Here is a 24,961-nt window from a genome sequence, read left to right on the forward strand (position 1 = left end):
AACAGTGATATATACATGGAATTTTTCAGGAAAACAGACTCTTTACACAACGAAATATTAAAACCTAGGCCACAGGAGACAAGTAATTTTTTTTCTTGATATTCTGAGAATTAAAAAAAACCAAACCAACAAACCCCAACCTAAAACACTGTGGGTTCTCTTTTTTTATTTTTTATTGTAGTAGATTTCCCTTATTTAAGGCTAAATAAGAGAGAATGTATGGGTGTCTGTTCCCCATGATTTATTAGCTAAGGAAGAAGCTTAGCCCTGACAAAGCAGTAACTGTGAATGAAGGAGAAGCGTGTCACTTAGCGTGCTGTTCTGTGTTGTGTTCTTTGCAGTGATGTGAGACAGAGAATTCAACAAAGGATTGCTCAGGCGTTTGGTATCAGCTCTGCTTCCATGTACCTGACTAAGCCAACATTCTTCTCGAGAATAAACAGCACAGAAGCCAAGACAGCACATGATGAATACTGGCACCCACATGTTGACAAGGTAAGTAGGAGGCTGAGATGGGATGCAAATGTCTCCTGTTAGTATTAGATCACTTTGAAGTAATTTTGTATTAAACAATCAGTCAAACATGTTTGAAAACTGGTGCTTGTAAAAATCCTTCAGGGGATGAACTTAATGGAAGTATAAGTGAGTTTTAGAAACATGAACTAGTACATTCCTTATTTTATTTTCTCTACTTTAGCTCTGCTAGAATTAACAAACTGTGTGAACGACTACTCAGGAATCTCTTTTGTCAGAAACATTGATTGAATTGACCTGCACCTACAAAGTGTTTGTTTCATCAAGCCTGCATTTCCAGCTGGGGTATCGCTGTTTCAGCCAGGTCTGGTGGGAGCTATTTCAAAGTGGTCAGTCGGTCACTGTTGTTAGTTGATCTCATCCTCTTGATAAATGCTTAACATTTATATTTCAGTCACATGTGAGTTGAGGCTTTCTTACCCCATGTTCTTCAGTGGGGATACAGTACCCATTTTAAATAATTTGATGTTTATTTCTGAATTTAACTGATTTCAAAGGTTCTGTGCAGCATAGCACAATAAAAACTGACAATGGAAGTCTCAAATAAGAAGAAAAAACCACCAAACAACCCCAACCCAAACAAAAAAGCCCCACACCAGAATACCCACATTTCATGGTTTCAGGATTTAAAAATTAGAGTCACTCTAGAGTGAGTCATGGATCACCCAAGATGGAACCAAATAAAACCATCAAAACCATCAAATTCTAAGTTACGCCTCAGTGCTCGAATCTGTATGTGGGCAGTGTATCGGAAACATCTAAGATGAAAAATCAAACAGAGAAATATTCCTTGCCTTCCTGGAAAAAGTCAGTCTGAGGCCAGTATAATACCTGTTGTTGCTCACAACGTTGGTGTAAGCTCCTGTGCCCTTTACTTGTCATGTAGGCAGAAGCAGCTTAAATTTCAAAAATGTGGTGACAGTGATGATACCTGGTACAACCGCTGTTTGAAAGAAGAAAGTAATGCAGGTGGAACAAAGACGAGACCAGCGTTTTCATGCTTCTTGTTTAAAAAGCTGTGATGTAACCATTGAGTAAGAGTGGATGTAGGACCAGAGGTGGTAGGGATGACTTTGAGGTGCCCATTGTTTTGACTAGTGCTGGTAGGAACTGGTTGCAGGGAGCAAATTGTGCTGGTGGGGTTCGTGAGAATTCGCATCACATGTTGCACTCATTTCCAAGAGACACCAAATAAACTAGTGATTGTGGTTCTGTGAAGTGCAATAAATTCATAGGTTCCCCATAGTTTTTTCCACACTTTCAGAGAATTGAATTTGACTGCCAGAAGGGAAGAGAAAGCAGTAAATTTCAATAGCTGATGGCTATTTTCTCCCCTTTTTTCTTCCAGCCCAAAAAAGTATATTTTAGCATTTCAGACTCTGATTTATTACTGTAATGAGACTTGTGTCTGCACAAGCATTAGGCTTGCCAATACTCTCTTTATTCTTTTCTGCATGTGTTTTGCATTGGTAAATGAATAAGGTGGTTGAATAACCTCACAATTAAGTGTTTCTACCTAAATCTCTCCTATAATGTACAAGTTACTTTGTGATTTAGAAGCAAATTTGTTTCTATGAAGAGAATCTCTGTTATGGCATCCTGACAGTGCCTGTACATGATGGACAGCAGGCTAGATGTTTTGCTGGTTTTATCCATCTGTTTTCTCCACATTTTGTTTATCTTGCAGGCCGTCTGTTCAGGGAGCAGATACACCAACTGATTGGCCTTGGCTTTTTCTAACCTGCCCCCAGGTGCAAAAAACAAAACAAACACAAAATATGGTCTCTTAAACTTGCAATGCATAACCTAAACCTTAATAGTTTCTACACTGAATAATTGGGTATCTGATTTATGACAGTAGTGAAGAGAGAATTATCCCAGTTGGGGCGGTTACCAAACACCTTGTTCATATAGAATTTGCCCTCCACAAAATAGCATACCTGCTGTAAAATATGAAAATGTGACTTATGCTAAATTGCAAGGTATCTTCTGAGAGAAGTATTGTTTAGATCACACTGGGAGTGAAAACTGTAGCTTGTCCTGTTTATATAAGGAGTTTGAACATTTTTTTCACTTCTGTAGCAGCTGACTTCTGCAGTAAGTTGTCTGTATCGGGAAGGCTAAAGCATTCAGACCGTTAAAGTACTTTTTGTCTGTGCTTTAAGCTTTGTTTCAGGTTTGAGTGAATATATTTTAATGTGGCTATTTACATTCTTGTTCAAGAGCATCCTCTCAGTAAAGATTGCATGGGAATATGCCAAAGTTGGGCCACTCTCTGTGCTGTCGTGACAGCAACATTGCATGCTAAGCTGGGAGCCTTATGTGGATCAGTTCCCTTCCATTTTTTTGGGGAAGGACAAGGGAACAGGACTTCCCTGGACCCAAGCCACAGTGAAGGGTCTTCATGGGTGCTGTGGACTAGAGACCTGGAGCAGACTTCTTGTGTAAGTGCTTCTTGAGCTCATGACTCGGCGGTGCATTTCTCAATCTTCAGTCTTCACATGGAGCGAATGCTCTTGCCAGTGCAGAGGGTGTTGGAGAGAGAGGGACAAGCCGCTATGGGCTGAGATTGTTCTTGTGGAAACTGCCCCGGCTTGGTGGTTCATCCCTTCTCTAGGATACAGGACTTCAGCTATTGCCAGATTATAATACAGTTACTTATATGGTTTAAATAGGAGCAGTTTGCATTGCCTGCTTGAAAAGTCAGAGTTTGAATCAGGCTAATGGTGCCTTACATAGGGTCTGATAGAGATTCATCCTTGATTCTGTTCGCTTTGTATCCATCATGGAAGTCCAAATTATATCATCATGTATCATTGCTACTGGGCACTGGCTGCCTTCACTTCTGGTGCATCATTCACTTGAATTGGCATCAAAGGAATAACTTGAATCCTTTCCTTGCTGCACAAACAAGACTCTAATTCCTCTCTACTCTCTAACTTCTGTTTGTGTCAAAAGGTCTGGTATTATTTTTCCCCTCAAGTGCAATTGGAACAGAGCTATCTGTGGATGTAGCATTCACATACATGTTTGCCAGATTATGGCTTACAGAAAATGTTACAGTATGTGTGGAATGTCTGCATATAACTTTATCCTACTATAGGTGCACATTATCTATACATGTATGTATATTGTTTCGTGTTTAGAAAGAGGTGGAAAAAAAAAACTATTGGTAGCTGATCAGGCTATGCAGGAGACTGAATTCAAATAGAAGATCAGTAGGTCAGAAAATATTTCACCTTCTGTGAAATAGGCTAGACAAATAGTGTAGCTTCACAGGTTGTCTTCAGTGCAGTCAGCCTGCCTTGTATTTTGATTTTTTTTTTTTTTTTTTAACCAACGAATTAAGTTTCACTTACCACTTCCAGACTGCAGTTGAAAGCAAGGAAAAAAAAAAGCATTGCTATTAATCTGAGGTAGGAAATGCGTGCTAGGTAAGAGCAATAGTATTCTTATGTGGCCTCCGAAACAAGTATGAATACTAGGGAGTTGAAGAAAGATCAATAAAACTCAGCATGTTAAGTATTTTGCCGGTTTGTTGGATGCTTTTTTGTTCTATAATTGTTTATGCTGTCCTCCTGGAATAGGGCAAATCACTTTATGTATCTCTGCATAATAATTAAACTGTGAAGGTTGCTCCTAGAAGACTTCAGGGTTGTTTTTTTGCCTGCCCCTTTCCAAAAGAAAAGTAGAATTAAGCCTTTGAAAAATGAATCTGACACATTTTTTTGTTTCAAAGTCACACGGTTGGTTCAAAGATGTAGGCTTCTTGGGGCACACAAATACTGCTCTTGCTTTTTTTCCCTGTACTGCTGAGTCTATTGCAATTCCGTTTCTCAATCTGAATATCCTTGGATATTTGGTTTGGAATACTTTAACTGCATAATGGAGTAGCGCAGTTCTCTTGTGTCTCTGAGGCTTTGTTTTTTTCCCTAGAATGTATTTGGGTTTTAGTTACATAAGAATGGAAACCCTGAAATCGCCCAAATGACTCATTTAATCTTGTTGAATTTATAAGCATCTAAATCAAATAGAGTGTGTTGGCTTAAGATGTGGAGTTTCATCTTGCATGGAATTTGTTTGGAGTTGGGCCTTTCAAATGTCTGATTTATAATGGAATTGCTGTTGCACGGTCAACTCTGACAGCAATATAGTCTCATAATGTTCTGTAGTGGAAGCGATGCAGGACTTAGACTTCTGCAGTTCCCTGCCTGGGCAAGGATCCTGTCATCCTTCCTAGAATTGTCAGGCTCTGCTATAAGATCAGTTTTGGTTTCTTTCTTTTAATTTCTTCTATTGGAGCTATTCCAGGACTTCAGTGCAACTTTTTTTTGGCCTACGCTTGTTCATGGTCGGTTTATAGTGATTTTTCTCCTCTCCTGCCAGTTCCACCTCCTCCCATCCCCCTTATTTATAAGTAGCAATCGTATCCCTCTTCAGCCTTTCCTTTTCTAAGCTGAACAAGCCAAACCTTCAAATCTCCTTACCTGTGATACGCTCTCTATCTCCCTGACCCTTCTACTGGTGTGCTTTCCTCCGGCTCTTGAGGCTGTCATCACTGATAGCAGCTGCTATTTGTTGTAGCAGACTTTTCACTCTTCTTTTTTCTTCCCCTCCTGTTGTTAGACATTTAATGAAACACATCAAGAGATCTTTCTTCTGCCTTAGGACAGCATCGTCTCTGAAATCTGAGGAAGTTCATTGTTGTGTCTGTTCAAACTTGCTACCTCAGCTTACAGTTACCTTACAGCCCCTTGCAATTCAGAGACCTGCTATTTGGTATTTTACATTGTCTGCTAAATAGATACTACCAACATGTAGAACATTGGAAGTAGCTATCAAGGCTATTTTTGTGATTATCTGCACGGAGAGATAGGTAGAGGCTTACAGGAGAAGAGCAGTTTTGACTATTATTTCTGCAAGATACCATGCTAGATCTATGCTGATTGGAAAATGAATATATATTTGTATTTTCTTCTGCAATGGAAAGCAGAGGATTCTGTACTACATATCTACCTTAGTAACTGCAGACCTATTGGATATTCCTGCAACTGTTCAGGTGCATATAAATGTGTCCCTCAAAAACCCAAGGGGGCCACAGTGCAAAATATGGCTGGCTAATTCTGACAATTAGTTGTATTTATTATTTAGGCTTTGAAGAAGTATGATATTTATATCATTATGATTATCTACCATTGGATATTAGCTGTGTTTTGACTCATTTGGGTAAAGAGTGCTCAAAAAGAGCACACTAACTGTATAAAGTATCAGGCTAAATGGAAATGCCTGCATTTTTTTCTGTTGAATTGTTCATAAGGAGCTACAGAAACTTGATTTGCTGCAGTGTGCCTGTATGGCTTATCACCTGGTTTTAATGACAGCTTTTTTCATGTAGTTTGAACTTCTGGTTCAATTATTAACCTTTCTGGTACTGGAAGTCATTGCCAGGGTGATAAATACATTTTATATAAATGGGGGTTTCTAGCAATTTAAATAACTGAGTATAATTTAGTGCCTCCTTTCCAGTGTTGCATTTCTGAGGCCTTGGCTGCCTGCTGAGAGTTAGTAATGAACAAGAACAGGAACAGAAAAGCCATTTTCCATTGCATACTAATCCCCAGATTAGTCATCTATAGAAATCAGATGTGTTTTTGTTTGTAGTCATCTTTTAAAGGTTTAGAATTGGTAAAGCCTCCTTGGAGAAGATGGGGAGTGCACTGATGGAGCAAAGATCTCTGCACCCCTGAAGAGTTCATAAAAACAATTTTAGTGCATTAGACTTGCAAGCGTGAGTTGCATTAACTTCTTCACTATGCCGCCGACTCTTCACGGGCCAGAAGACTTCCTTAAACTGACTGGAAGTTTTATCACCAAATCAACAAAGGTGACAATAGCTTTGCAAAGCTGGTTGCATGAGGAGGGCTGTAGAGTGGCTGTTTTGACATGCTGCAGTACCACGTGCTCATTAATTCCTGTTTATTGCCTTGTATACTACTAAGGCTTGGTTAAATATGGGGAGAAGGGGACTACCAAAACATTTCTCTCGTTCTTGTTATTCAGACTGTATAGTACAGCATCTCACCAGATTTGGCTTTCTTCCTTTAAGCCCTTATGGTCAAAATAATAAAATGAGTAAGAATGAAAATGTCTTCTTATGCCATCTGCTGCTATGTCCTCTTTAACCATTGCCCTTACAGAATAATATCTACAACTGCTGTTGAGCCAAAATTTAACTGGTACTAATAAATGTAACTTAAACCAAAATTGAAAATATTTAGCAAACTTCTAAGTTTGGAAGTAGCACCTACCTCTAACAGTCACTAGGTCAGTCAAAACACTCTGCAAGTGCTGTGTATTTATGCAGCACTACTGCACTGCCCATTTTGCTGTTTGGCAGTTTAATGTGGAACTTGATTGAGTTGTGTGAAGTCTGTGAAGAAATTGGAGAATACAGCCATTGATTTTTAAGTATATTTTTAATTGTTGATGACATGTAGATGTGAAAAGGAAATATTTTCAGAATCCAGCTAAACTCAGTGTCAAATATTTAGATAGCTTCACTCTGAGCATTATTATATATAGTATTTTTTTTCCATCTTCAACATAATATCCAGAAAAAAACCCCAAACTTTAAAAGGAAGGAAAATCACTTTATCATACTTCAAAGTGGGGTGTTTGGTCTGTAGGCTGAGAGGTAGCAGAGACTTTGAAAGTCACATTTGAAGGTTTTTAAATAAAACCTGTATGGAAATAAGTAAAAGTTCCCCCAACAAATGTATGTTTACTTGGAAGGTCTGATTCACTGTTACCATGAAGTTCCTGCATGGTAGCTGGTGACAGAGTAAAAGGTTTCCAAAAACCTATAACTGTGATTAGATAATGGGTGGAATTAATTAGTTAAAGACTGTTCTTGGGTTGTCTTTCACCATTAACCTTATGGTGAAATTTTTATCTTGAAATAGCATAAGTAGATCTGAGTCCTCCTGTATTTTTGATACAATGCAAAGGTCTAACTTCTGACTATGTTGTTTAGTAGTTGTTTAACTAGCTGTTTAGTAGACTTTGACAGAAATCAGTAAGAGTGCTTGTTTAATTATGGAAACTAATAATAGAAATACAAAACGTAACGTGCTAGTCTTACATGTAGTGTGTGTATAAACAGAATAGACTAATAAATATATATAATTTCTATAAAAAAATTCTCAGCTTTCAGAGATCCCTTTATTAAATAAGTGAAAACAGGAAAAATAGAAAAAAACATCAGATCATCTGCTTAATTATTCATGCTCTGCAGAGATGAGAGTAGAATTTGGTAACGTTTGGTAATACTGTTTTAGGTAACTTACGGCTCCTTTGACTATACTTCACTGCTCTATCTCTCTGACTACACTGAAGATTTTGGTGGTGGACGGTTTGTGTTTATGGATGTGGGTTCCAACAAGACGATAGAGCCCCGTGCAGGTAAGGGCCTTGGGTTGCCTGCATTAAGGCAGGCCAAATTGTGCTGCTTATTGTGGGCGGGCTGATGGAGTAGAACTTTGTTTTGTGTCAGCAGTAACTGTGGAATAATGTAGCTTTTTGTCTTCAGCCTGATTACATACAAAGTAGAGATCAAAAAGGCTAAAATGTGGCCACAGTTTGAAATATCTGGAGATAGGCCACACGAAGTGACTTCCGTGAAAGCTGGAGGGCTTAGAACTTGCAATCCAGTTATGACAGCTTAGCAGGTCACTATGCGTCAAGAGCAAAGATAACTGAGTACAGCAAATCCAAAATAAAGCAATTTGTCTTAGACTGGCCTGAAATTCCTTTGCTGTTCAAGGTGGGCCTTAATACCCTGTAACTGATGTGGGCTGAGTGTGAAGATGATTGATTACCACAGCTCTGCTAACCTGCGGTAACATGATGAACCATGTTAACTTGGTTATAAGTCCATACTTGCTTTCAGGAGGTCTGACAGGGATGAGTATTCTGATGGCTGTCAGTTATACATTTAAAAAAATAAAAGCAAACCTTTTCTTAAGGCTGGTTTAAGATTTTTCTAATATGTGGATCACTTGAAATTGCCATTACTCTGGGAAATGTCCCTAGGAAGAAAGAGCTTAGCTTCAACTCATCTGTCTGGCAAGTGAGTACTGAGCGTACAGCAGTGTAACCTTTTATGATGCAAGACCAGTCGCACTTTCACAGAAAAAAAAAAGGACAACTTTATATTCCTACTGAGTTCCTTCTTTTTTTCAAGAGGAAAAGATGGGATTTTACTCATTTAAAGACAGCCTCAGTAATTGTCTGCTGACAGGCATTACCACAGGCAGAACTGACTTCTGCCTATCGCTACCTGCAAACGGGGATGGGTGTAGGGGTTTTTTTAATGTATCATAGCAATCCACTTACCAGCAGTAACGCGGGCTTAGATGAACTCTGAGATTATCTGTATTCTGGGTTTGGTATGAAGAATTGTATGTTTGATTACTTCTGCTTTTGTGGTTGGAAATAAACCCTAAACTGAAAGTACAGTCTCTTGCAAAACGCTGCCACCAGTATTTTGAAAGGGAACATATTACACTATTTCATTTCCAGATGCAAGTCTAAGATTATCATGTTTTGATAGCTGTAGAAATCAGAGTTGAATTCTAGGTAGCTGGAGGACAGCTATCTCCTTGCACAGTACAGGGGTGCTCAGTCCGACCGCTGTATGCAATGTGCCGCCGACTTAATTTCAAAAAGTCTGCAACTGTGAAATTGCTTCCATTCAGCCCCATCCAGTTAATTTTCAGGCTCTGCTGCAAAGTGTTTGCTCTTTGTTGTTCCTGGGGATGAAGGGGAGCAGACGAATTACAGAAGAATTTTTTTAACAGCACCTGGTTTTGGCCATTCCGTTTTACAGGTGGTTGTGTCGACAGTAGGTGTGCCACAAAACTGGGTAAACACACCTTTTTAAAACAAAACAATGCAAATCTTGGAGGGAATGGCCTTTTTTGAAAGATCAAATGTGCTACATGTACACAACAGAAAATTAAGTTTAATGCCAGTTACACATTTCTCACACGCTCCTCTGTCTAAACACAGTTGTCAGGGTCCGGTGATTGTACCTGTCCTGGTTTCAGCCAGGATAGAGCTGGTTTTCTTCACAAGCTAGTGTGAGACTGTTTTGGATTTGGGATGAGAAAATGTTGATAAGGTGCTGATGTTTTGAGTTGTTGCTAAGTAGTCAAGGACAGTCCAGCTTCTCATGCTGGCCTGCAGCGAGCAGGCTGGGGGTGCACGGGGAGCTGGGAGGGGACACAGCTGGGACAGCTGACCCAGGCTGGCCAAAGAGATATTCCCTACCATATAACGTCATGCTCAGTATATAAAGCTGGGACGAAGAAGAAGGAAGGTGTGGAGGGACGTTCGGAATTATGGCGTCTCTCTTCCCAAGAAACCATTACGCGTGATGGAGCCCTGCTTCCCTGGAGATGGCTGAACACCTGCCTGCCCATGGGGAGTAGTGAAAAAATTCCTTGTTTTGCTTTGCTTGCGTGCGCGGCTTTTGCTTTACTTACTAAACTGTCTTTATCTCAAACCATGAGTTTCCTCACTTTTACTCTTCCGATTCTCTCCTCCGCCCCACTGTGCGGGAGTGAGCGAGCGGCTGCGTGGGGCTTAGTTGCTGGCTGGGGCTAAACCACGACAGTACCACTCCCTGTGGTGCAATCTAAATAACTACTAACATCCTGTGAGAAAAGGGAGAAAAGCTTTAGAGATGAAGCACAATGTGAAGGCAACTGCACTTAGTTTTCCGCTTGCTGATAAAATGCAGCTTATGAGACAATGTGAACGAGGGGGTGACCCCAGGGTGTTTGTTGCTGGTACAAGTTGATGTATTTCTCATGTTCAGAATGTTCCTTTGCAGTGTTGTGGGGTTTCTTTCCCCCCTTCCCTCTTTGTTTTTTTGGGGGGTTTGCTTTAGGCTTCTTTTGAGCCTTTGTGCTTCTCCTGTCACTCCAACCCAACTTCTAAACCATGTGTTGATAAGCTTTTATGCTTTTCGTTTAGGAGATTCAGACTTTTTTAGAGATGACTGTCGTAATTGCCCGTTCAGTTTTAGTGCATGACAGGTAACTTACTTTCTTCGGCTTGCTAATGCCATTTCAGTTCCAAAACCTGGCACTTTTTGTTGTCTCAAAGTTAGTCTGCGTTTTCAGAGCCTGGTACTGTGTGCCAAAATGCGCACATTTGTTTTTCTGTGAGCAGTAATTTGTTAGTGTCAGGCTTTACAGTAGGGAACAGAAAGGCATTGTTACCGATGCAGCAGTTGAAAATACAAAAATACAAAAGATGACAATTAAAAATAAAACATCGGGGTTTCCTGTGTTTTGGAGTGCTGCCTAGGCAAGTCCCACTTGGCACTTACCGTTTAAGGATCAGTCTTAGTCCAGACAGGGAAAACTGTTCTGTTAGAATTGGAGCCCAATTTTAAAACACTTACCGCTTCTCTAATTATCAGGCCTGTAAGTCCTGATTCTCACATATTTGAGTGAAAGACTCTCAATATAATTTATAACATAGTCTGTAACATTGCCTAGTTCAATTACTGACACCTCTATCTTTAAGAAAGACTTATAATGTATTAACCTAGAGGCTCTTGAGATGTTTTTTCTTTGTAAGGGGCACGAACAAATCACCACTGTGGTGCCGGTTCACATGTACAGACCTTTGGCTAATTCATAACCAAATGTGGCATTAAGGAACACATCTTTCTTCTGCCCTGATGGGCTTCAGAAGTATATATGTGTCTTTTGACTTAAGTCAGGACCTCTGTCTACTGCAAGAAACTCACTGTACCATGAGTAAGAGAATTCCTGGTGCTAAGTGAAATCCTACTTTAAAAGGAAAACTTTTTTTTTGATGAAGAAACAGCTCTAAGGTAGTATCTGTTGCTTTTAAATGGCTATGTTACCTCAATTTTGGTAATGGAATTACTAGCATTTTGGTTTTATCCCTTCTAGCCAGGGTAGCTCTGTTCAAGAGATGAAATGAAATACAGCAACAGTTAGAATGAGGCTTTTCAAAATGAAGCCCACAGCCCATTCAAGACTCACTTTCTTTTGCTGCTCTGAGACATGTTTTAGTAATCCTCAATAGATATAGGAGGATTAAGAATAAATAGCAGACACTAAGGCGTTCCTTTTAATGATAAAATTGGTATACTTTCTGCTGCTACTAAATTTATCAGTGTAAACCATATTTAATATTTCACAGTATTTGAGTCTTGTGTGAAGTCAGGGACCAGCAATATTAGACAGGTCACAGACTTCACTTTATCGTAAAGTGTAGATGAAACCCTGCCGTTGGAATGAAATCTCTGTACCAGTTGTGTTCCTTATTTGCACATACATTTCCTTGTTTTAAGGCCAGCTTTGCTGCACTTATTGTCAACTCACAAAGGAGTTTGTTCTTCATACAAGTTGTTTATCACATAAGGGTGGAAGGAAAGGTTGCAATCACTTCTGCGTGTTTGTGGAAGAAAATAACCTATGGTGCAAAATGAATTCTGTGCATTGGAGACTGAAATGTGACTCTCCCTTGAATATCAAACTTGGCGTATTTGCATAGCTGTCAGAAGTGTGTGTTTCTGAAAGTGTAAAAATATTTGAGATGAAGGTATGGACTATTTGGGAACTTATGAGGTTGGATTATTCTTCATTTAGAACGGAAATAAGTGTGTGCTCAAAGACGGAGCCGTTGTATGCTTTTCCTCACCTGAGCAGAAAAACAACTATCTAAGAATGCATACGCAGCTTTCTGATAGTGCGGGAATGGGCTTCAGGGTGTCTGTGTACATTAACTGAGATAAGTGTAGCTTTATTGAGGTGGTCAGATCCTGTAATCATGAGAATAAGTGCAGCGGTGGGAATTTGTTACATCTTTATTTTACTGTGGTCTTTAAAAATGCCATTTGGAGGAATTCACTGCTAAAGGCTGAGGGAATTCAGCATAGTGACAGAAAGTGCGATGACATGAAAAGGAAGATTTCCAGGTTCAGAAGTCTCACAACATTAACACAAGGTGTGAAAATTATGTTTAAAGCACATACTTAGTAATCCATCTTGTCATGGAATAGTTTATTTTTTTTCTTTAACCCAACCCCCCGCCCCGAGTATAGGTACTCTGATCTTTCTCCACATTGAATCTGGATGATGTGGATGATAACTTTCTGCATTCCAAGCTTTAGTTTTGCTCCAGTCAGTAAAACTGGAGCACATTTTGATGAAAGCTGAGAATGACTTCAAAAAATCCCTGGAAGTAGGCTGTCAGTCCTAGGAAGGAATAAATGAATGGAGTCAGCCTTAGCAGCTGCAGTAACAACCAGCTATGCAAAGTTCACGGGTTGTAGGAGAGCAATTCTTAGTGATTTGCAGTACTAATCACTAATTGCGCCTGGGACTGGTAAGATGACTGCAGAGAGAAATAGTAGGAAAAAGAGGACCTGTTGCAATTGTGACAAAAGTATATAGAAAATAGCTCAATAGAGCCTCATTTCTTTGTAGAACTCTAAAGATTTTAACCTGCTTTCTGGGTTTTTTTTTTTTTCCGTGGAAGGCTAACTGTCTTCCAGACTCTGGTTTTGTATTCCAGTGGTGCTTGGTGATAGATTTATGATGGCATTAAATGAAATAATCTTTTAATTTGGCCCATAAAGCAATAGCTACCTGGGAGACACAGGTCAGACCTGTGCTTCACATGCTGCTTCTATGAATTTACTTCATACCAAATTACATTGTCTGTTGAGGGCAGCTGATATTAAGGATAGCAACGGTCACTCTACCCTAGCTGGACCATTGAAAGGGTTGAGGAGTGTTGGGTGAACAGGGGGGCTAAACACAGCTCACTACAGCTACCTGAAAGGGGGTTGTGGCAAGGTGGGTGTTGGTCTCTTCTCCCAAGTAACCAGCGATAGAACGAGAGGAAATGGCCTCAAGTTGTGCCAGGGGAGGTTTAGACTGGATATTAGGAAAAATTAGTTTACTGACAGTCATGAAACACTGGAACAGGCTGCCCAGGGAAGTGGTGGAGTCACCATTGCTGGAAGTGTTCAAAAAACGTGTGGATGTGGCGCTTCAGGGCATGGTGGTGTTGGGTTGACGGTTGGACTTGATGATCTTGAAGGTCTTTTCCAACCTTAATGATTCTGTGTTACAATGCTCCCGAGAGCATTGCAAAGCACTGTCAGTATTGGGAATTGGCCTCTAAGACTTTTTTTCCCCTGGTGTAAAATTCTTAGTTATAAACTAACGCATGTAGCATGAACCATATGTGCTTTTCATTGCTTGCTGCACAGGACTTTATGTAATGCATATGCAGGTCAATATTTCATGGATTTGATTTGATACTGCTAGACAAATATACAGCAAAGCTGAAGGCATAAAGACTCAGCTTCAACCAGTTATTTGATGAAATTCAGGTAATGTAACAGATAAAGTAAAATAAAATACCAAATTAACTGCAAGTTCAGCTGTGTTACACTGTATAGTTCAGTAATGATGTTTTGTTTCCTGGTTCCTCAGCTTTGTGAGTGTTTAATGTCACACACACCATAGGTGCTATTGTGAAGTCTTTTTGTTTAAAGGTCTTTTTTTGAATAAGAAATGGAGGAGCACAAGTTACCTTTGTGTTTAGGCTTTAGTGATTTACTAAATGTAAGGATGAATGCCGTCTCTATCAGAAGTACAAACCTAGAACTCCATGTGATTTGACCACAGCTCTATTAAACATGCCATGTTTAGCAAGGTCAAGAAAAGTAAAATAGATAATGCCAGAGGTATTTCATGTGATTTAAATTACAACACTTTGTTCTTAGAGGTTTCTCTCGGTGAGAACGTTTTGTAGGAGTCCAGTTTAGAACCTTTCTGAAGCTTCACAGAGTGCTCCAGCATGGGAGAACAGAGCAGACTTGACTGTATTCGCTGGGTGAGGTTGAGTACCGAAGGGGAGAACTGGAGGGCAGAGCAGAGGCAATATCCCTGTCCTCCTCTGGGCTGTAGGCAGGGGGAATGGAGCAAAAAGGCCTTGGTGAGACTCAGTAATGGTGATAAGGAGAGAGCACAGTTATGCAGTTTTCACTTCTAAATACTTCACTGGGCTGTCACACCTTCAGGCGTAATGTACAGAACGGAAACTCCTGGTATTTTGAGCAACCAGCTGTGCTGATAAGAGGAGCAGGCAGGGATTCTGTTGAAGTCTAAAAATGCTCATGTACTTCTTGTAGGAAATAATTAAGTTCACTTTCTTTAAAAACTGTAATTTGGAAGTTTTCAGTCCAGGTGCTTCTGAATTTAAAATAGAAGCGAGTACTTTTAAAATTATTGATAATACTTCTGCAAATTACAAGCTGGCTGTGGGGGAGTTTGCTATGTTAATCAGTAATATTTATATATAACAGCAAGTAATTTCTCTGTCTAGTAAGGAAATTTGGGACAAGTTTGTAACTAGGCTTCATTAGATACCCATTGCAGTTAGTTTGCTTAAGGCCGTTGGCTTCTTTATGCTTTGGTGCTTGGCATATATGTAGCAAAATTGATTAGAGAAGCTTGTGCCCTCTCTTCTGGCAGCCTTTCTTCACCCCAGATCAGGGTACTCACAGATGCTGTTATTCCCTCTTACTTTTGTGGTGTTTAGGTAAAGACTTGCTTAAAGCTCTCCCCATTCAACATTTATAAGTAATTGAGTAAGTATGTGTGTTAAGTTTTATTGTGTGATTAAAGATAATATCATTAGGCAAATAACCTGTTAATAATACGGTGGATTTTTCTTGGATGCTGTACATGAGAATGAATTGGCAATTAATCCTAAATAGATGACAAGGATGAGAACACAATTGTGTTTGTGCAGTTTCCCCAGCAGTGCTTCTGTCTTGGTGTCATTCACCAGATGAGATGCAGTTTTTCCTTCTTTCCTGAGTAACATTTAGAGCTGGTAATGTTAAGCAGACAGTCAAAGCTGTCAGTGCACAAGAAGAAAGATGTTGAATAGATCTGTAGTGCCAAATAAACTGTTCCTGCTTCCCAGATGAGTTGCTTCATTTCCTTCTGAGCAGCAGCTCAGCCTTTCCAGTGCCCCTGACCAGCTGCTGTGGACAGTGGATGGAGGTGAGAGCTCTCACATTCCCCCAGCTCTGCTTTGCATCCCTTCCCTGTCGCTGGCACCAGGCAGGGGTAGCCCCTGCCCTTCCCTGGTGTCCAGCCACAGCTTAAGCAGACCAAGGAGAGCAAGGGCACAGTTACTTCCTTGCTTGCACGACTGAGTGTTGGTTGAGACAACCTAACACGTAATTTCTGGTTTCTCCTTGATGCTCTCATGACCCGAGGAGTTTTGGAAGTGAATTTTGGAAGTGAATCAAGGAAATTTTGGCAGTGAATTAAGCCAAAGAAGGGACAGAAGGATGCTGCCAGCAAAGCAGAAGTGGTAGTCCTGTGTGAAGGATGGAAACATGAAGGGGCTTGGAATCCAGTGGCAAAACAGGCATGCTGCAAATAAAAAGTGATTGCCGAAATGGATATTCATGTGAATGGCATGCTCCATGTGTAATCCCAATAGTTGAAGTTGGAAGGGCCCTCTTGAGGTCATCTACTCCATGCCTCATGCTCAAAAAAAAAAAAAAAAAAAAAAAAATCCTTTGGTGTTCTTATTCTGGAAGGAAAGGGATTTTTTTTTAATAATACTTGTAAAACAGAACATGAGTTAACTGCAATGTATTGTAATAGTGTTTACTAATTAATTTTCGCAGGAACCTTGTTAGAATAGGTCAGTACTAGCTTCGTTTTAGAGGACGAGGAAACAAATGAGAGAGTAAGTGGTTTGGTTGAAGTCAGTAACATGTCAAGGGCACAGTTGTCATGGCAAATTGTTTCCTTTGTATATTCCTCCAATTTATATTACCTTACAGTACAGAGGTTGGGTAGAAAATTGTAGGCAGCTTGTGTATGGAAGTGCAACTGAATGTTAGAATTCAACATGTATAGAATCTCCTGAGAGCGAGCCTTATGGGAACACTGATGTTTTTACTGTGATACATAGCTGAATGCATAATTCTTTCCCACTGCTGCTTGCAGCAGTTATATTTTCTGGGTACATCTAGAAAGAATTAATTTCTAAGGGGCAATTACGAATGTGATTAAAACCTGGGAAAGCAAAAGCAGGGAAAAGCGAAAGGTCATATTAATACCCATATTCCTCTAGTGGTTTTATTTGAGTAATTAAATGGGACATAATTGCTGCATAGTGAAATATCCATTGCTTTTGCTGCTTGTTATGTATTATTCCTGAAAATAACAGTGTTGCTTTATCTAAATTAGGATCACATAAAAATTCATAGCAATGGAGCTTGTGACTGGCACTTTCATGCCTTCACAAATAAGGATTCCTGTGGATCACTGCAAAAATTGATTCTTAAAAAATCAGGAGAATAAGTGGTTACCTCTAATGCAATTAAGGTCTTGCTCCTGTTTTCCACATTACAAGCTTTTCTCAGCCTGACAGCATTTAAGAGCTTGACTCATGTCAAGTGACACTGAAGACCAGGCTCAGTTTCGATGGATGCCGTGGCGCTGATCTTGTTAGCGGCTCCTTGTCCTAAGTCAGTGTGAGAGTGGCATATTTGAGTAAGCAAAGGATAAATTGTATTGGGGATGAAAGAACTACAGTTGTGGAAAACTCAGGTGCAAACATGTAAGTTTTTAAAACTTTTGTTGATTCTTAAGGGCCACAGAAAGAAGGGACTGAGAAGCAACTCCACAGGTGGATGAAACTCTTGACTAATCTTAGTATAGAAGCGGAGCTGGAGGTGTATCTGTGAGCTAGAAAGGGGAGCGACTATATCACAATACCACTTTCTGCAATCTGCAAGGAACAGCAGCTCATCAGCTAGGCTTTTACTGTAGCAAGCTCCATCTTGAAACATACTTTCTAGCACTTAATGCTGGAAAGCAGAGAAAATACGGGAAGGAAGAGAAAACAAGTTGTAGATTCAAGTGTTGTTGTCAACTAGAGAGCAAAGGCAAGGATTGGTTACTTCTGTTCCTGTGGAGATAGGCAGGCAAGATAATCATTTAGAAACAGGCTCCTGCAGGTCTTGAGGTTACCACAAATATTTCAAGTTGTTTGCTTTTTTTGCTCTTCTAATAAGAAAGGTGAGAACAAGTGCATTTGTGTGGGAGGAACTTCCTCCAGTCCACTGTCGCGCTCTTCTGTGGGAACTAGGCTGGAGCACAGCTCACTCCCCTGTCACGAGACAGCCCGATGGAAGTCTTGAAGCCATTTGGGAACAGCTATAAAGAAGTTTTAAGAGTTTGTGGGCAGAAAAGACAAAATATCACGGCTAGAAGTGCTTACAAAAATGTGAGTATTTTTACCTGATATAGGGTCTGTACAGACAACTGTTTAAAGCACTGAATGCTCTGGTGTGCTGCACTAATTGCTGCGGTATACTCTGCCTGATTGACTTCTCAGGGAATGGAAAGTGGAGGTGAGGAGGAGATGATAGATAGTAGATGTGAGAGGGCAGCCTGTGGTTCCTTGTAACTTATGGACCTAAACCCCTTCCCTGAGGCTGAGGTACTGGTCAAAGCATCATAAAACTAAAGCAGCAATGGAGTTTTTGACATAGTGCAGGGATCGGATAGAATGAGTCAAGTGTTCATAATCAGGGTGAAATACTTTTCAGACTATGGATTTATCTTGGTGGAAAAATCCACTGTTTTTTACCCTTGGCATCACTTCTAACCCCAGGACACCTCCATTCCAATCTTAGTCGTACTGAATGTAGCTCAGAGATTGGCTTCTTTCTGAAAGCTTAGAAGCAAGGACCTCACAGCAAAAGGATCATCTCGTGTTTTTAATTCCTCTCCAAAAGTTCATCCCTTAGGGACTAGGAATTAAACACTTTCTCTTTTTGCTTAGATAATATACTATAAAAGTGTATTGGGTAGTAGCTTGTGATCTCAAAAAAACTTACACTTTTAGCTCTTTTAACAGTAAGTGTCCATAAATCAAACTGAAATTGTGCCAGGAGGTAGTAGTCAAGATTTCTTTAGTGGAGCAGAAAAGCATGTTGGAAAGAAATCTGTGCAGGCAGGTCAGAGGAGGGGAGAAGGAAATAAAAAGATCCATTTGAGGCCATTGTTAAATAGTGAAAGAAAAGGACAAAGGAAATAAGATTAGAATTTTTCACCCTTTCTCCTGAGCTTTTGTTGCTCAAAAATGTTTCATCAGGAAATTGTAGGTACATACGTACTTTTATCTGCAATGAATAGTTGCATAGCCATTCTTTAGCATTTGTAGTATAACACTAATCTCTTATGAAGCACAGCATTCACTCTATCAATATTTCATAGTCTGCAGAGCTTAGTGGAACTGCCCTGCGCATGTCTTCCTCGCCATTCACAATGAGAGAAATCGTATCACAGCTATGTTAGTTGTGGCAGCATCTAACACTTAAAAAAAAAAAAAAAAAAAAAAAAAAAAGGCAGCAATCTCACAGCTAAAACCAGATCCATATTGCATATGATCCTACTAACTTGCTAATACAGTTCATAGTTTGGAACTTTGGGGATTAAAATCTTAACTCAAAACTGATAAATAAGTAGAACAAGGGCAGGTTATAACCTAGGAGTAGGTCCACACTCTCTTAGCCCTGACCTGCCTCCTTCCTTGTAGTGATTTAATTTTTGAAGTGGTTTCCATGTATTGTGTATTGAAGAAAGATTATGAAGGGTCCAGTCTTAGTGTGCTTGAAAGTCCTAGAAGTCATCCTCTCTGGTAATGGTACTGCTTTATTTTACCTTGTGTCTTTCCCCAGGAGTCTCTAGATAATGATACTGCAATATGTTCCTCGAAGGTTTTGTCAGATGGGATGGGAACTAACATCCTTTACCCTCTTTTGGAACATTTATACTGAGTGTACAATGGAGAGAGTGTGCTTTTGCTTCAAAATTTTGCAAAGTAAGTTAGTTAAAAAAATTCTTCCCAAGAGAGGAAAAAGTATCTTTGAAAACTGACTGTTCAGTGACTCAGAGACCCCAATTGACGGATGTGGGACCCGATGCACAAGGAGCTATAAGATACCGTATATATGAAGACATATTTATTAAAGAAAGAAATTAAAAGACATTCTGTATAGCCAAAACATCCAGTTTAACTGGCTTAATACACTGAAACTTGACTAACTCTGAGTTACTACTACTTCTAATAAGAGATCAAACAAAAAAACTTGAAAATCAGTTTAAGGCAAAGCTTTTGGCAAGTAGGTGAGGGATTGATAATAAAAGCACTTCAATGATACCAAAATAAGATTTGAAAGAAAAAAATTTTTCATGATACAAGGACTTTGTATGAATCCTTGAGGGTAGTGCTGTTCGTTGCAACCCTCACAGGAGTACATTGTCTTAATTTAATCTTTCATCCAGAAAAGCAGGACACCAAGGGGTAAATGAGTTGTGCATATGAGTGAATCTATTTTTTTTTTATACATATATATATATATCTTTAACAATTATTGATGTGCAACCAGAGGCAGAGAAGCGTATGATATGACTTCTGCTTGGCAGTTATGAAAGACTATGCGAACTACGAAAGATTAAATGTGAACTGCAACTGAATGTGCAAGGAACGTAGAGGCTACTGGAATAGGTTTCAGAGATCAGTGGGTAAACTGAGCTCCGTGAGGCCAGTCAGGTTTTGTTCAAATCTCCCATGTGTGCTACTTGGGGATATGCAAGCTACGTAACTTCTGGATCTTTTGGATCACTTTTAGTTAGAAGAGAAGACCAGCTATGTTGTCTGGTGCCTGTTTCTGCAGTGGAGACTGTATAACGGTTGGAATAGTTTATCTTCTGCAAATTTTAAGTAGGCATGTAATTGTTTCATTTTGCCTGATTTGTGAATGAGTCCCAGGCAGAGTTAGATTGTCTATACGAGTTCCCTATGATAAGCTTTTTAACAAACTTCAATTTCAACAGTGGAAAAAAGCCCAAGAAGGGAAAACACATGCTATTGGGATAAAACAGCTGTGCATATGAGAATCACTAACTTTCTCAGGAGAACTTGAGCAGTCCTACAGAGTTGCGTCAGTTCAGAGTTACTTGCTAAAGATCAAACTTTTGTGTTCTCAGACAGTTTAATAATGTGAGAATGCAGATGCTAATATACCTCTGCTGTCATTGTCAAAGTAACTGCATTTCACCTTGATGCCACGCAAGGCCTGGAGAATCCCAAGGCAGGGTGCTAGGCGAAGCTTGGACAGGATGAAGCACAAGGAGTAAGCCCTTGCATCTATAAAACAATTTCCAAGCCAATGCATTGATAGAGTGGCTCTTTCTAAGGAAAATTAATCTGTATATGACTGATACATAAGTTTCTAACCTGGCTGAACGGTGAGTGATCAGGCTGTGCACAAAAAGCTATAGCAAATACTTGGTACAATCTGATAAGCTGCCACAGCTGCTTGTAAACTTGCTGAGCATTTTTCACTGAAGACTTTTTGCCACCTTTGTAGTACTTCCTCCTCCTTTGGTCTAAAATCAGAGCCCAGACTAGAAGAGGAGTAGGGAGGAAATAAATACATTTTGCTGCCAGTCACTAGAGTTACTTGCTTTTCTTATTGAGGCAACCAAGAACTGGCCTCAGATGTTCTTGGCCTCCTCCTGCCTTTTATAAACGATGACATATGGTGGAATTATGTCTCCAGCTTTGTAGCACAAAGGATTAACGTACATTTTAAACAGCACATAAAGCTGTCAGAGTGCAGCATAAGCTCATAACAGTTTGTCTTTGTGATGACCTGTGGGCTCTCGGGTAGCTAGGGAACAGTTGGAGTGAGACAATAGCAAAACTGTGTAGAGAGCTGATAGCTGAGTAGCAAACTCCATGTCACTGATTAAATACTTCGTCTTTACAGGCCGGGTTTCCTTTTTCACCTCTGGATCGGAGAACCTTCATCGGGTGGAAAAGGTTCACTGGGGCACTCGCTATGCCATCACCATCTCCTTCACTTGCAACCCAGACCATGGCATTGGGGATCCAGTCTTGATGTAATTCCTCCAGGGATGGAACGTGAGGTCAAATGGAAGGAGAGAAGCGCTGCAAGACAATAGGGAAAAGGGAGATAATGTCTCTTGTAACCTCACATTCCATTAGAATTTCTCAGCTGTATTAATATTTTGCAATACATCTTGTTTTCACGTGTCCTTTTCCACAAATGTTGCAAACGGTGCCTTAAAGACCATGTTAAATTTGGTGTATTCTGAAAATGGTTTGTCCTCATGTCCTAAAGGGATGGGCTACAAAAAAGTGGGGTCTTTTTTTCTTAAAATTCTTTTGGACCATGTCTTGATATGACTCCCCATGCTGCTGTTACCTGTTTAATTATTTAGTCTCTTCAGTCACTAATGGATGTTTGACCTAAGTTACTAGAGCAAGATGAGTGTTATTCTTTGGAACATACCTTCTGTTGAGAGGAATATATTCTCCTCAGCATGGACATTAGTGGGCAATACTCCTGTAGTTTGACTACTGGGACTTACTTGAACTTTTTTAATTGAATTACTACAGGCATTTTCTGCTACAAATGGAGACTAGTTAATAAAAAGTCAGAAATACGATTCTCTTGTCGGCCAGAAAGCCTATTGCTTTTGGATTACGAATGCTTTGTGCTAGGGAATGTCACTCCATTAGATCCCTCTGATCAGAATGCAGCATTCCCAACTCGCCTCCTTTTCTTTGGGTCTTAATGAAAATGGTCAGTCTTCTGGTTAGAAGCCGGATGTTAGGGTTATTAAGAGCTCTTTATGGGAACAGCTTGACCATGTAATCCTGTACATTAAGTAAATATTAAAAAGAAGAGCTGAGCAGAGGTAATCAGAATCTGGATTCATCTGAGCATTCATCGTTGCCTAGTTCCCAGATAGGACAGTGGGGTTTCAGAGGGGCACAGCTGAGAAAAAAGTTAGTTTTGTTGTGGTTTTCCATATACCAGTTCTGGCTGCCTCAGATTCAATCCTGTAAACCCTGGCTTGCTGCTTGGAAGGCTGGATAACAAAACCACATGGACCAGGGGCCTGTGGTGTGTGGGGTCTAATGGAAGCTGCTGTCCACCTACCTTTTAAGTTGATACAGTCTTGAGCTGGAGCTCAGTAGTAAAACACTTTGAAAACCTCTATTTATTGGGTCTTAAGACCAAGCTGAAGGATGCTTGGTGGTTTTTTTTTAATTGTTGACACAAGTACAAGTCTTGCGTTGTGAAATACTGTGCTTTGTCTTGTCCAAAACAGTGTTTTATCTGTTTCAGAAAGTTTCTCAATAGCTCTTCTTGGACTTCTCTTCAGTTTTGTACGAAGACTTTTTTCTGTTAACTAGGACCATTAGTCTGTGGTGTCCCTTGAATAATATATTGCAAGGATTTCAGAGAAGAGGGGATGGTTGCATTGCCGTACAAGATAAAGTAACAAACAACTGCATACTCTTGCCAACTACCTTGCTTTCTTATTACCATCAAAGATTTTTGTGGGTTAGTGCATTGATAAGTACATGGTAGGAAGACCTATTTTTTTCTCAATCGAATTCTGAAGCAAACATATTGATTTGTTTTATTAATAGTCTATACAATTTCTGTGAAACACTTTGAAAATCTGGAAATGTGCTTTCATTTTTTCCCATTTTTTTAATTTTACACATACAGTTTTCACGTCTTAATTTACCCTTTTATGGTAATAATAAATATTGGGGGGGGGGGTGACACTGAAGATCAATATAAAGAGCAATGATGACAGGACACTTGGATTTGTTCTATTGTGAGTGTTCTCATTTGGCACACCAGAAAGATTAGTCTTCCGTGATTTCATTTCTTTGTGTTCAAACCTGAAAGAGGCGTCCTTGTCTGTGCTAACAAGGAAGAATTGTTAAAATGGCTGGATGCTAGGAAATAATAAAGTCAGTTGGGTTCCATATCTAAATACTTGTCTCAAAGCCTGTTATTTCCAAGAAATGTGCATTGCACCCAAGTTTTAAGTCTACATGATGGCAGACCAAGATCACCAGCAACTGCTTTACTGGCTTAAAACTTAATTCCTAATGTACTTTCAGATTTAAATGTAGGGCCTTTTCCACAGAAATACCTGGTAGCAGTGGAATCTAAATATGAATGGACTTGTGTGGGGTTGGTTTGGGACTCTCCAATCCCAAATCAACCCAATAGGGTTGAGGTCCTATGTTCCAACATGCTTACTTCTGCAATAAATACTCTGCAAGTCCAATCACAGCTGTGCTACACTGTCATATAAATTGCGTTGCCACTTTTAAAAGTATTTGTTATTTGTGTCTGTCATGTAGGCTTTGAGTTGCACTAAACAAAGATGGCACTTTCAGAGCTGCCCTCTATAAAACACGGCTCAGCAAGATCATGTTAGACCATGGGGGAAATCTCAGCTCACCTCCTCTCGGATTTTCACCTTTTGAGGATCCTGTGTATTGTATCTCGAGCGCAGTGCATCTCTCATGCTATGAATTGACTGCCATTCAGAAATAAAATCAAGTTGATATTTGTCTTTTGGAGTTTTAAGCTTCAGTAACATGTTCAATATGATGAGCAAACCTGTCAAGTGTTATCTGTGGAAAAGCTTGTGCGCTGTACCCGGTAAGAGAATTCATCTCTTGAAAGAAGTATAACAATTCAATATGCTGGATGTTTCTGTACCAACCAAGGTTTTTCTCTTTGAAGCTTCAGCATCTGGAGTACTGGAAGCAGTATCTAGATCCATGAAGAAATTAAATAGCAAAAGGGGAAGTCTAGTGCAGTCTAAAAGATTCTGAACATAGCCTCCAGCAGGAAAACGGTAATTGCAGAAAGCCTGATGTTCCTGGGGCAGAGTGGAATTTGCAGAATTCACTCATCGGTAGAAATAAACTTGGCTTAATTTATTTTAGTCTCCTTAAATACCCTAAATAACTTTTTATTAAGGGTCTCTCTTCCCAGTTCTCAACAGATAATTCTGAATTTGAAATACTTTACTTACTGTCTGACCTCTTTCAGCCTGCCTGTTGCTACTGGGAAACGCAGAGCTCCGTTTCTTAGAACTCCAATTTATGCTGAGGATGGGATTTGTTCTGTTAAACCAACATAAATCTGGTGCCAAGCTGCTACAGACAAGTGCTTTTAATTGAACACATGGTGAAGACAGAATTTGGCTTGATGTTTCCCAGTTGTGTGAGAACCCTTGTAAAGAGCCCTCACCGTTCAAACAAAGTAAAGAAAGGTCAGTACATGTTCAGTGTGAATTGGGGCGAAGCCCTGACGCTGTGAATTTACAGCCTTGTATCTGAAAGCATACTTTGTTAGGAGTATTTGGGAATGTTGATTTGTATTTTGAAAGGAAAATATTTGTAACGGAAGGTA

The 24,961-nt window shown here is 39.8% G+C and overlaps 1 protein-coding gene across 1 annotated transcript in view; it reads left to right on the plus strand.

The window, feature by feature from the left end:
• OGFOD3 (2-oxoglutarate and iron dependent oxygenase domain containing 3) overlaps window positions 1-21,606 on the plus strand; it is a gene marked incomplete at both ends in the record, with an annotated part of 43,521 nt that extends 21,915 nt beyond the window's left edge. Inside the window, 3 exons of the mRNA XM_082008268.1 lie at window positions 342-495; window positions 7,872-7,995; window positions 21,470-21,606. Of these exons, the coding sequence (XP_081864394.1) occupies window positions 342-495; window positions 7,872-7,995; window positions 21,470-21,606 (415 nt within the window). The remainder of the gene's footprint in view (window positions 1-341; window positions 496-7,871; window positions 7,996-21,469) is intronic.
• Between the last annotated feature and the right edge of the window lie 3,355 nt (window positions 21,607-24,961).

Source organism: Phaethon aethereus, assembly GCF_964289735.1.
Source record: "Phaethon aethereus genome assembly, chromosome: 18".
Taxonomy (NCBI): Eukaryota; Metazoa; Chordata; class Aves; order Phaethontiformes; family Phaethontidae; genus Phaethon; species Phaethon aethereus.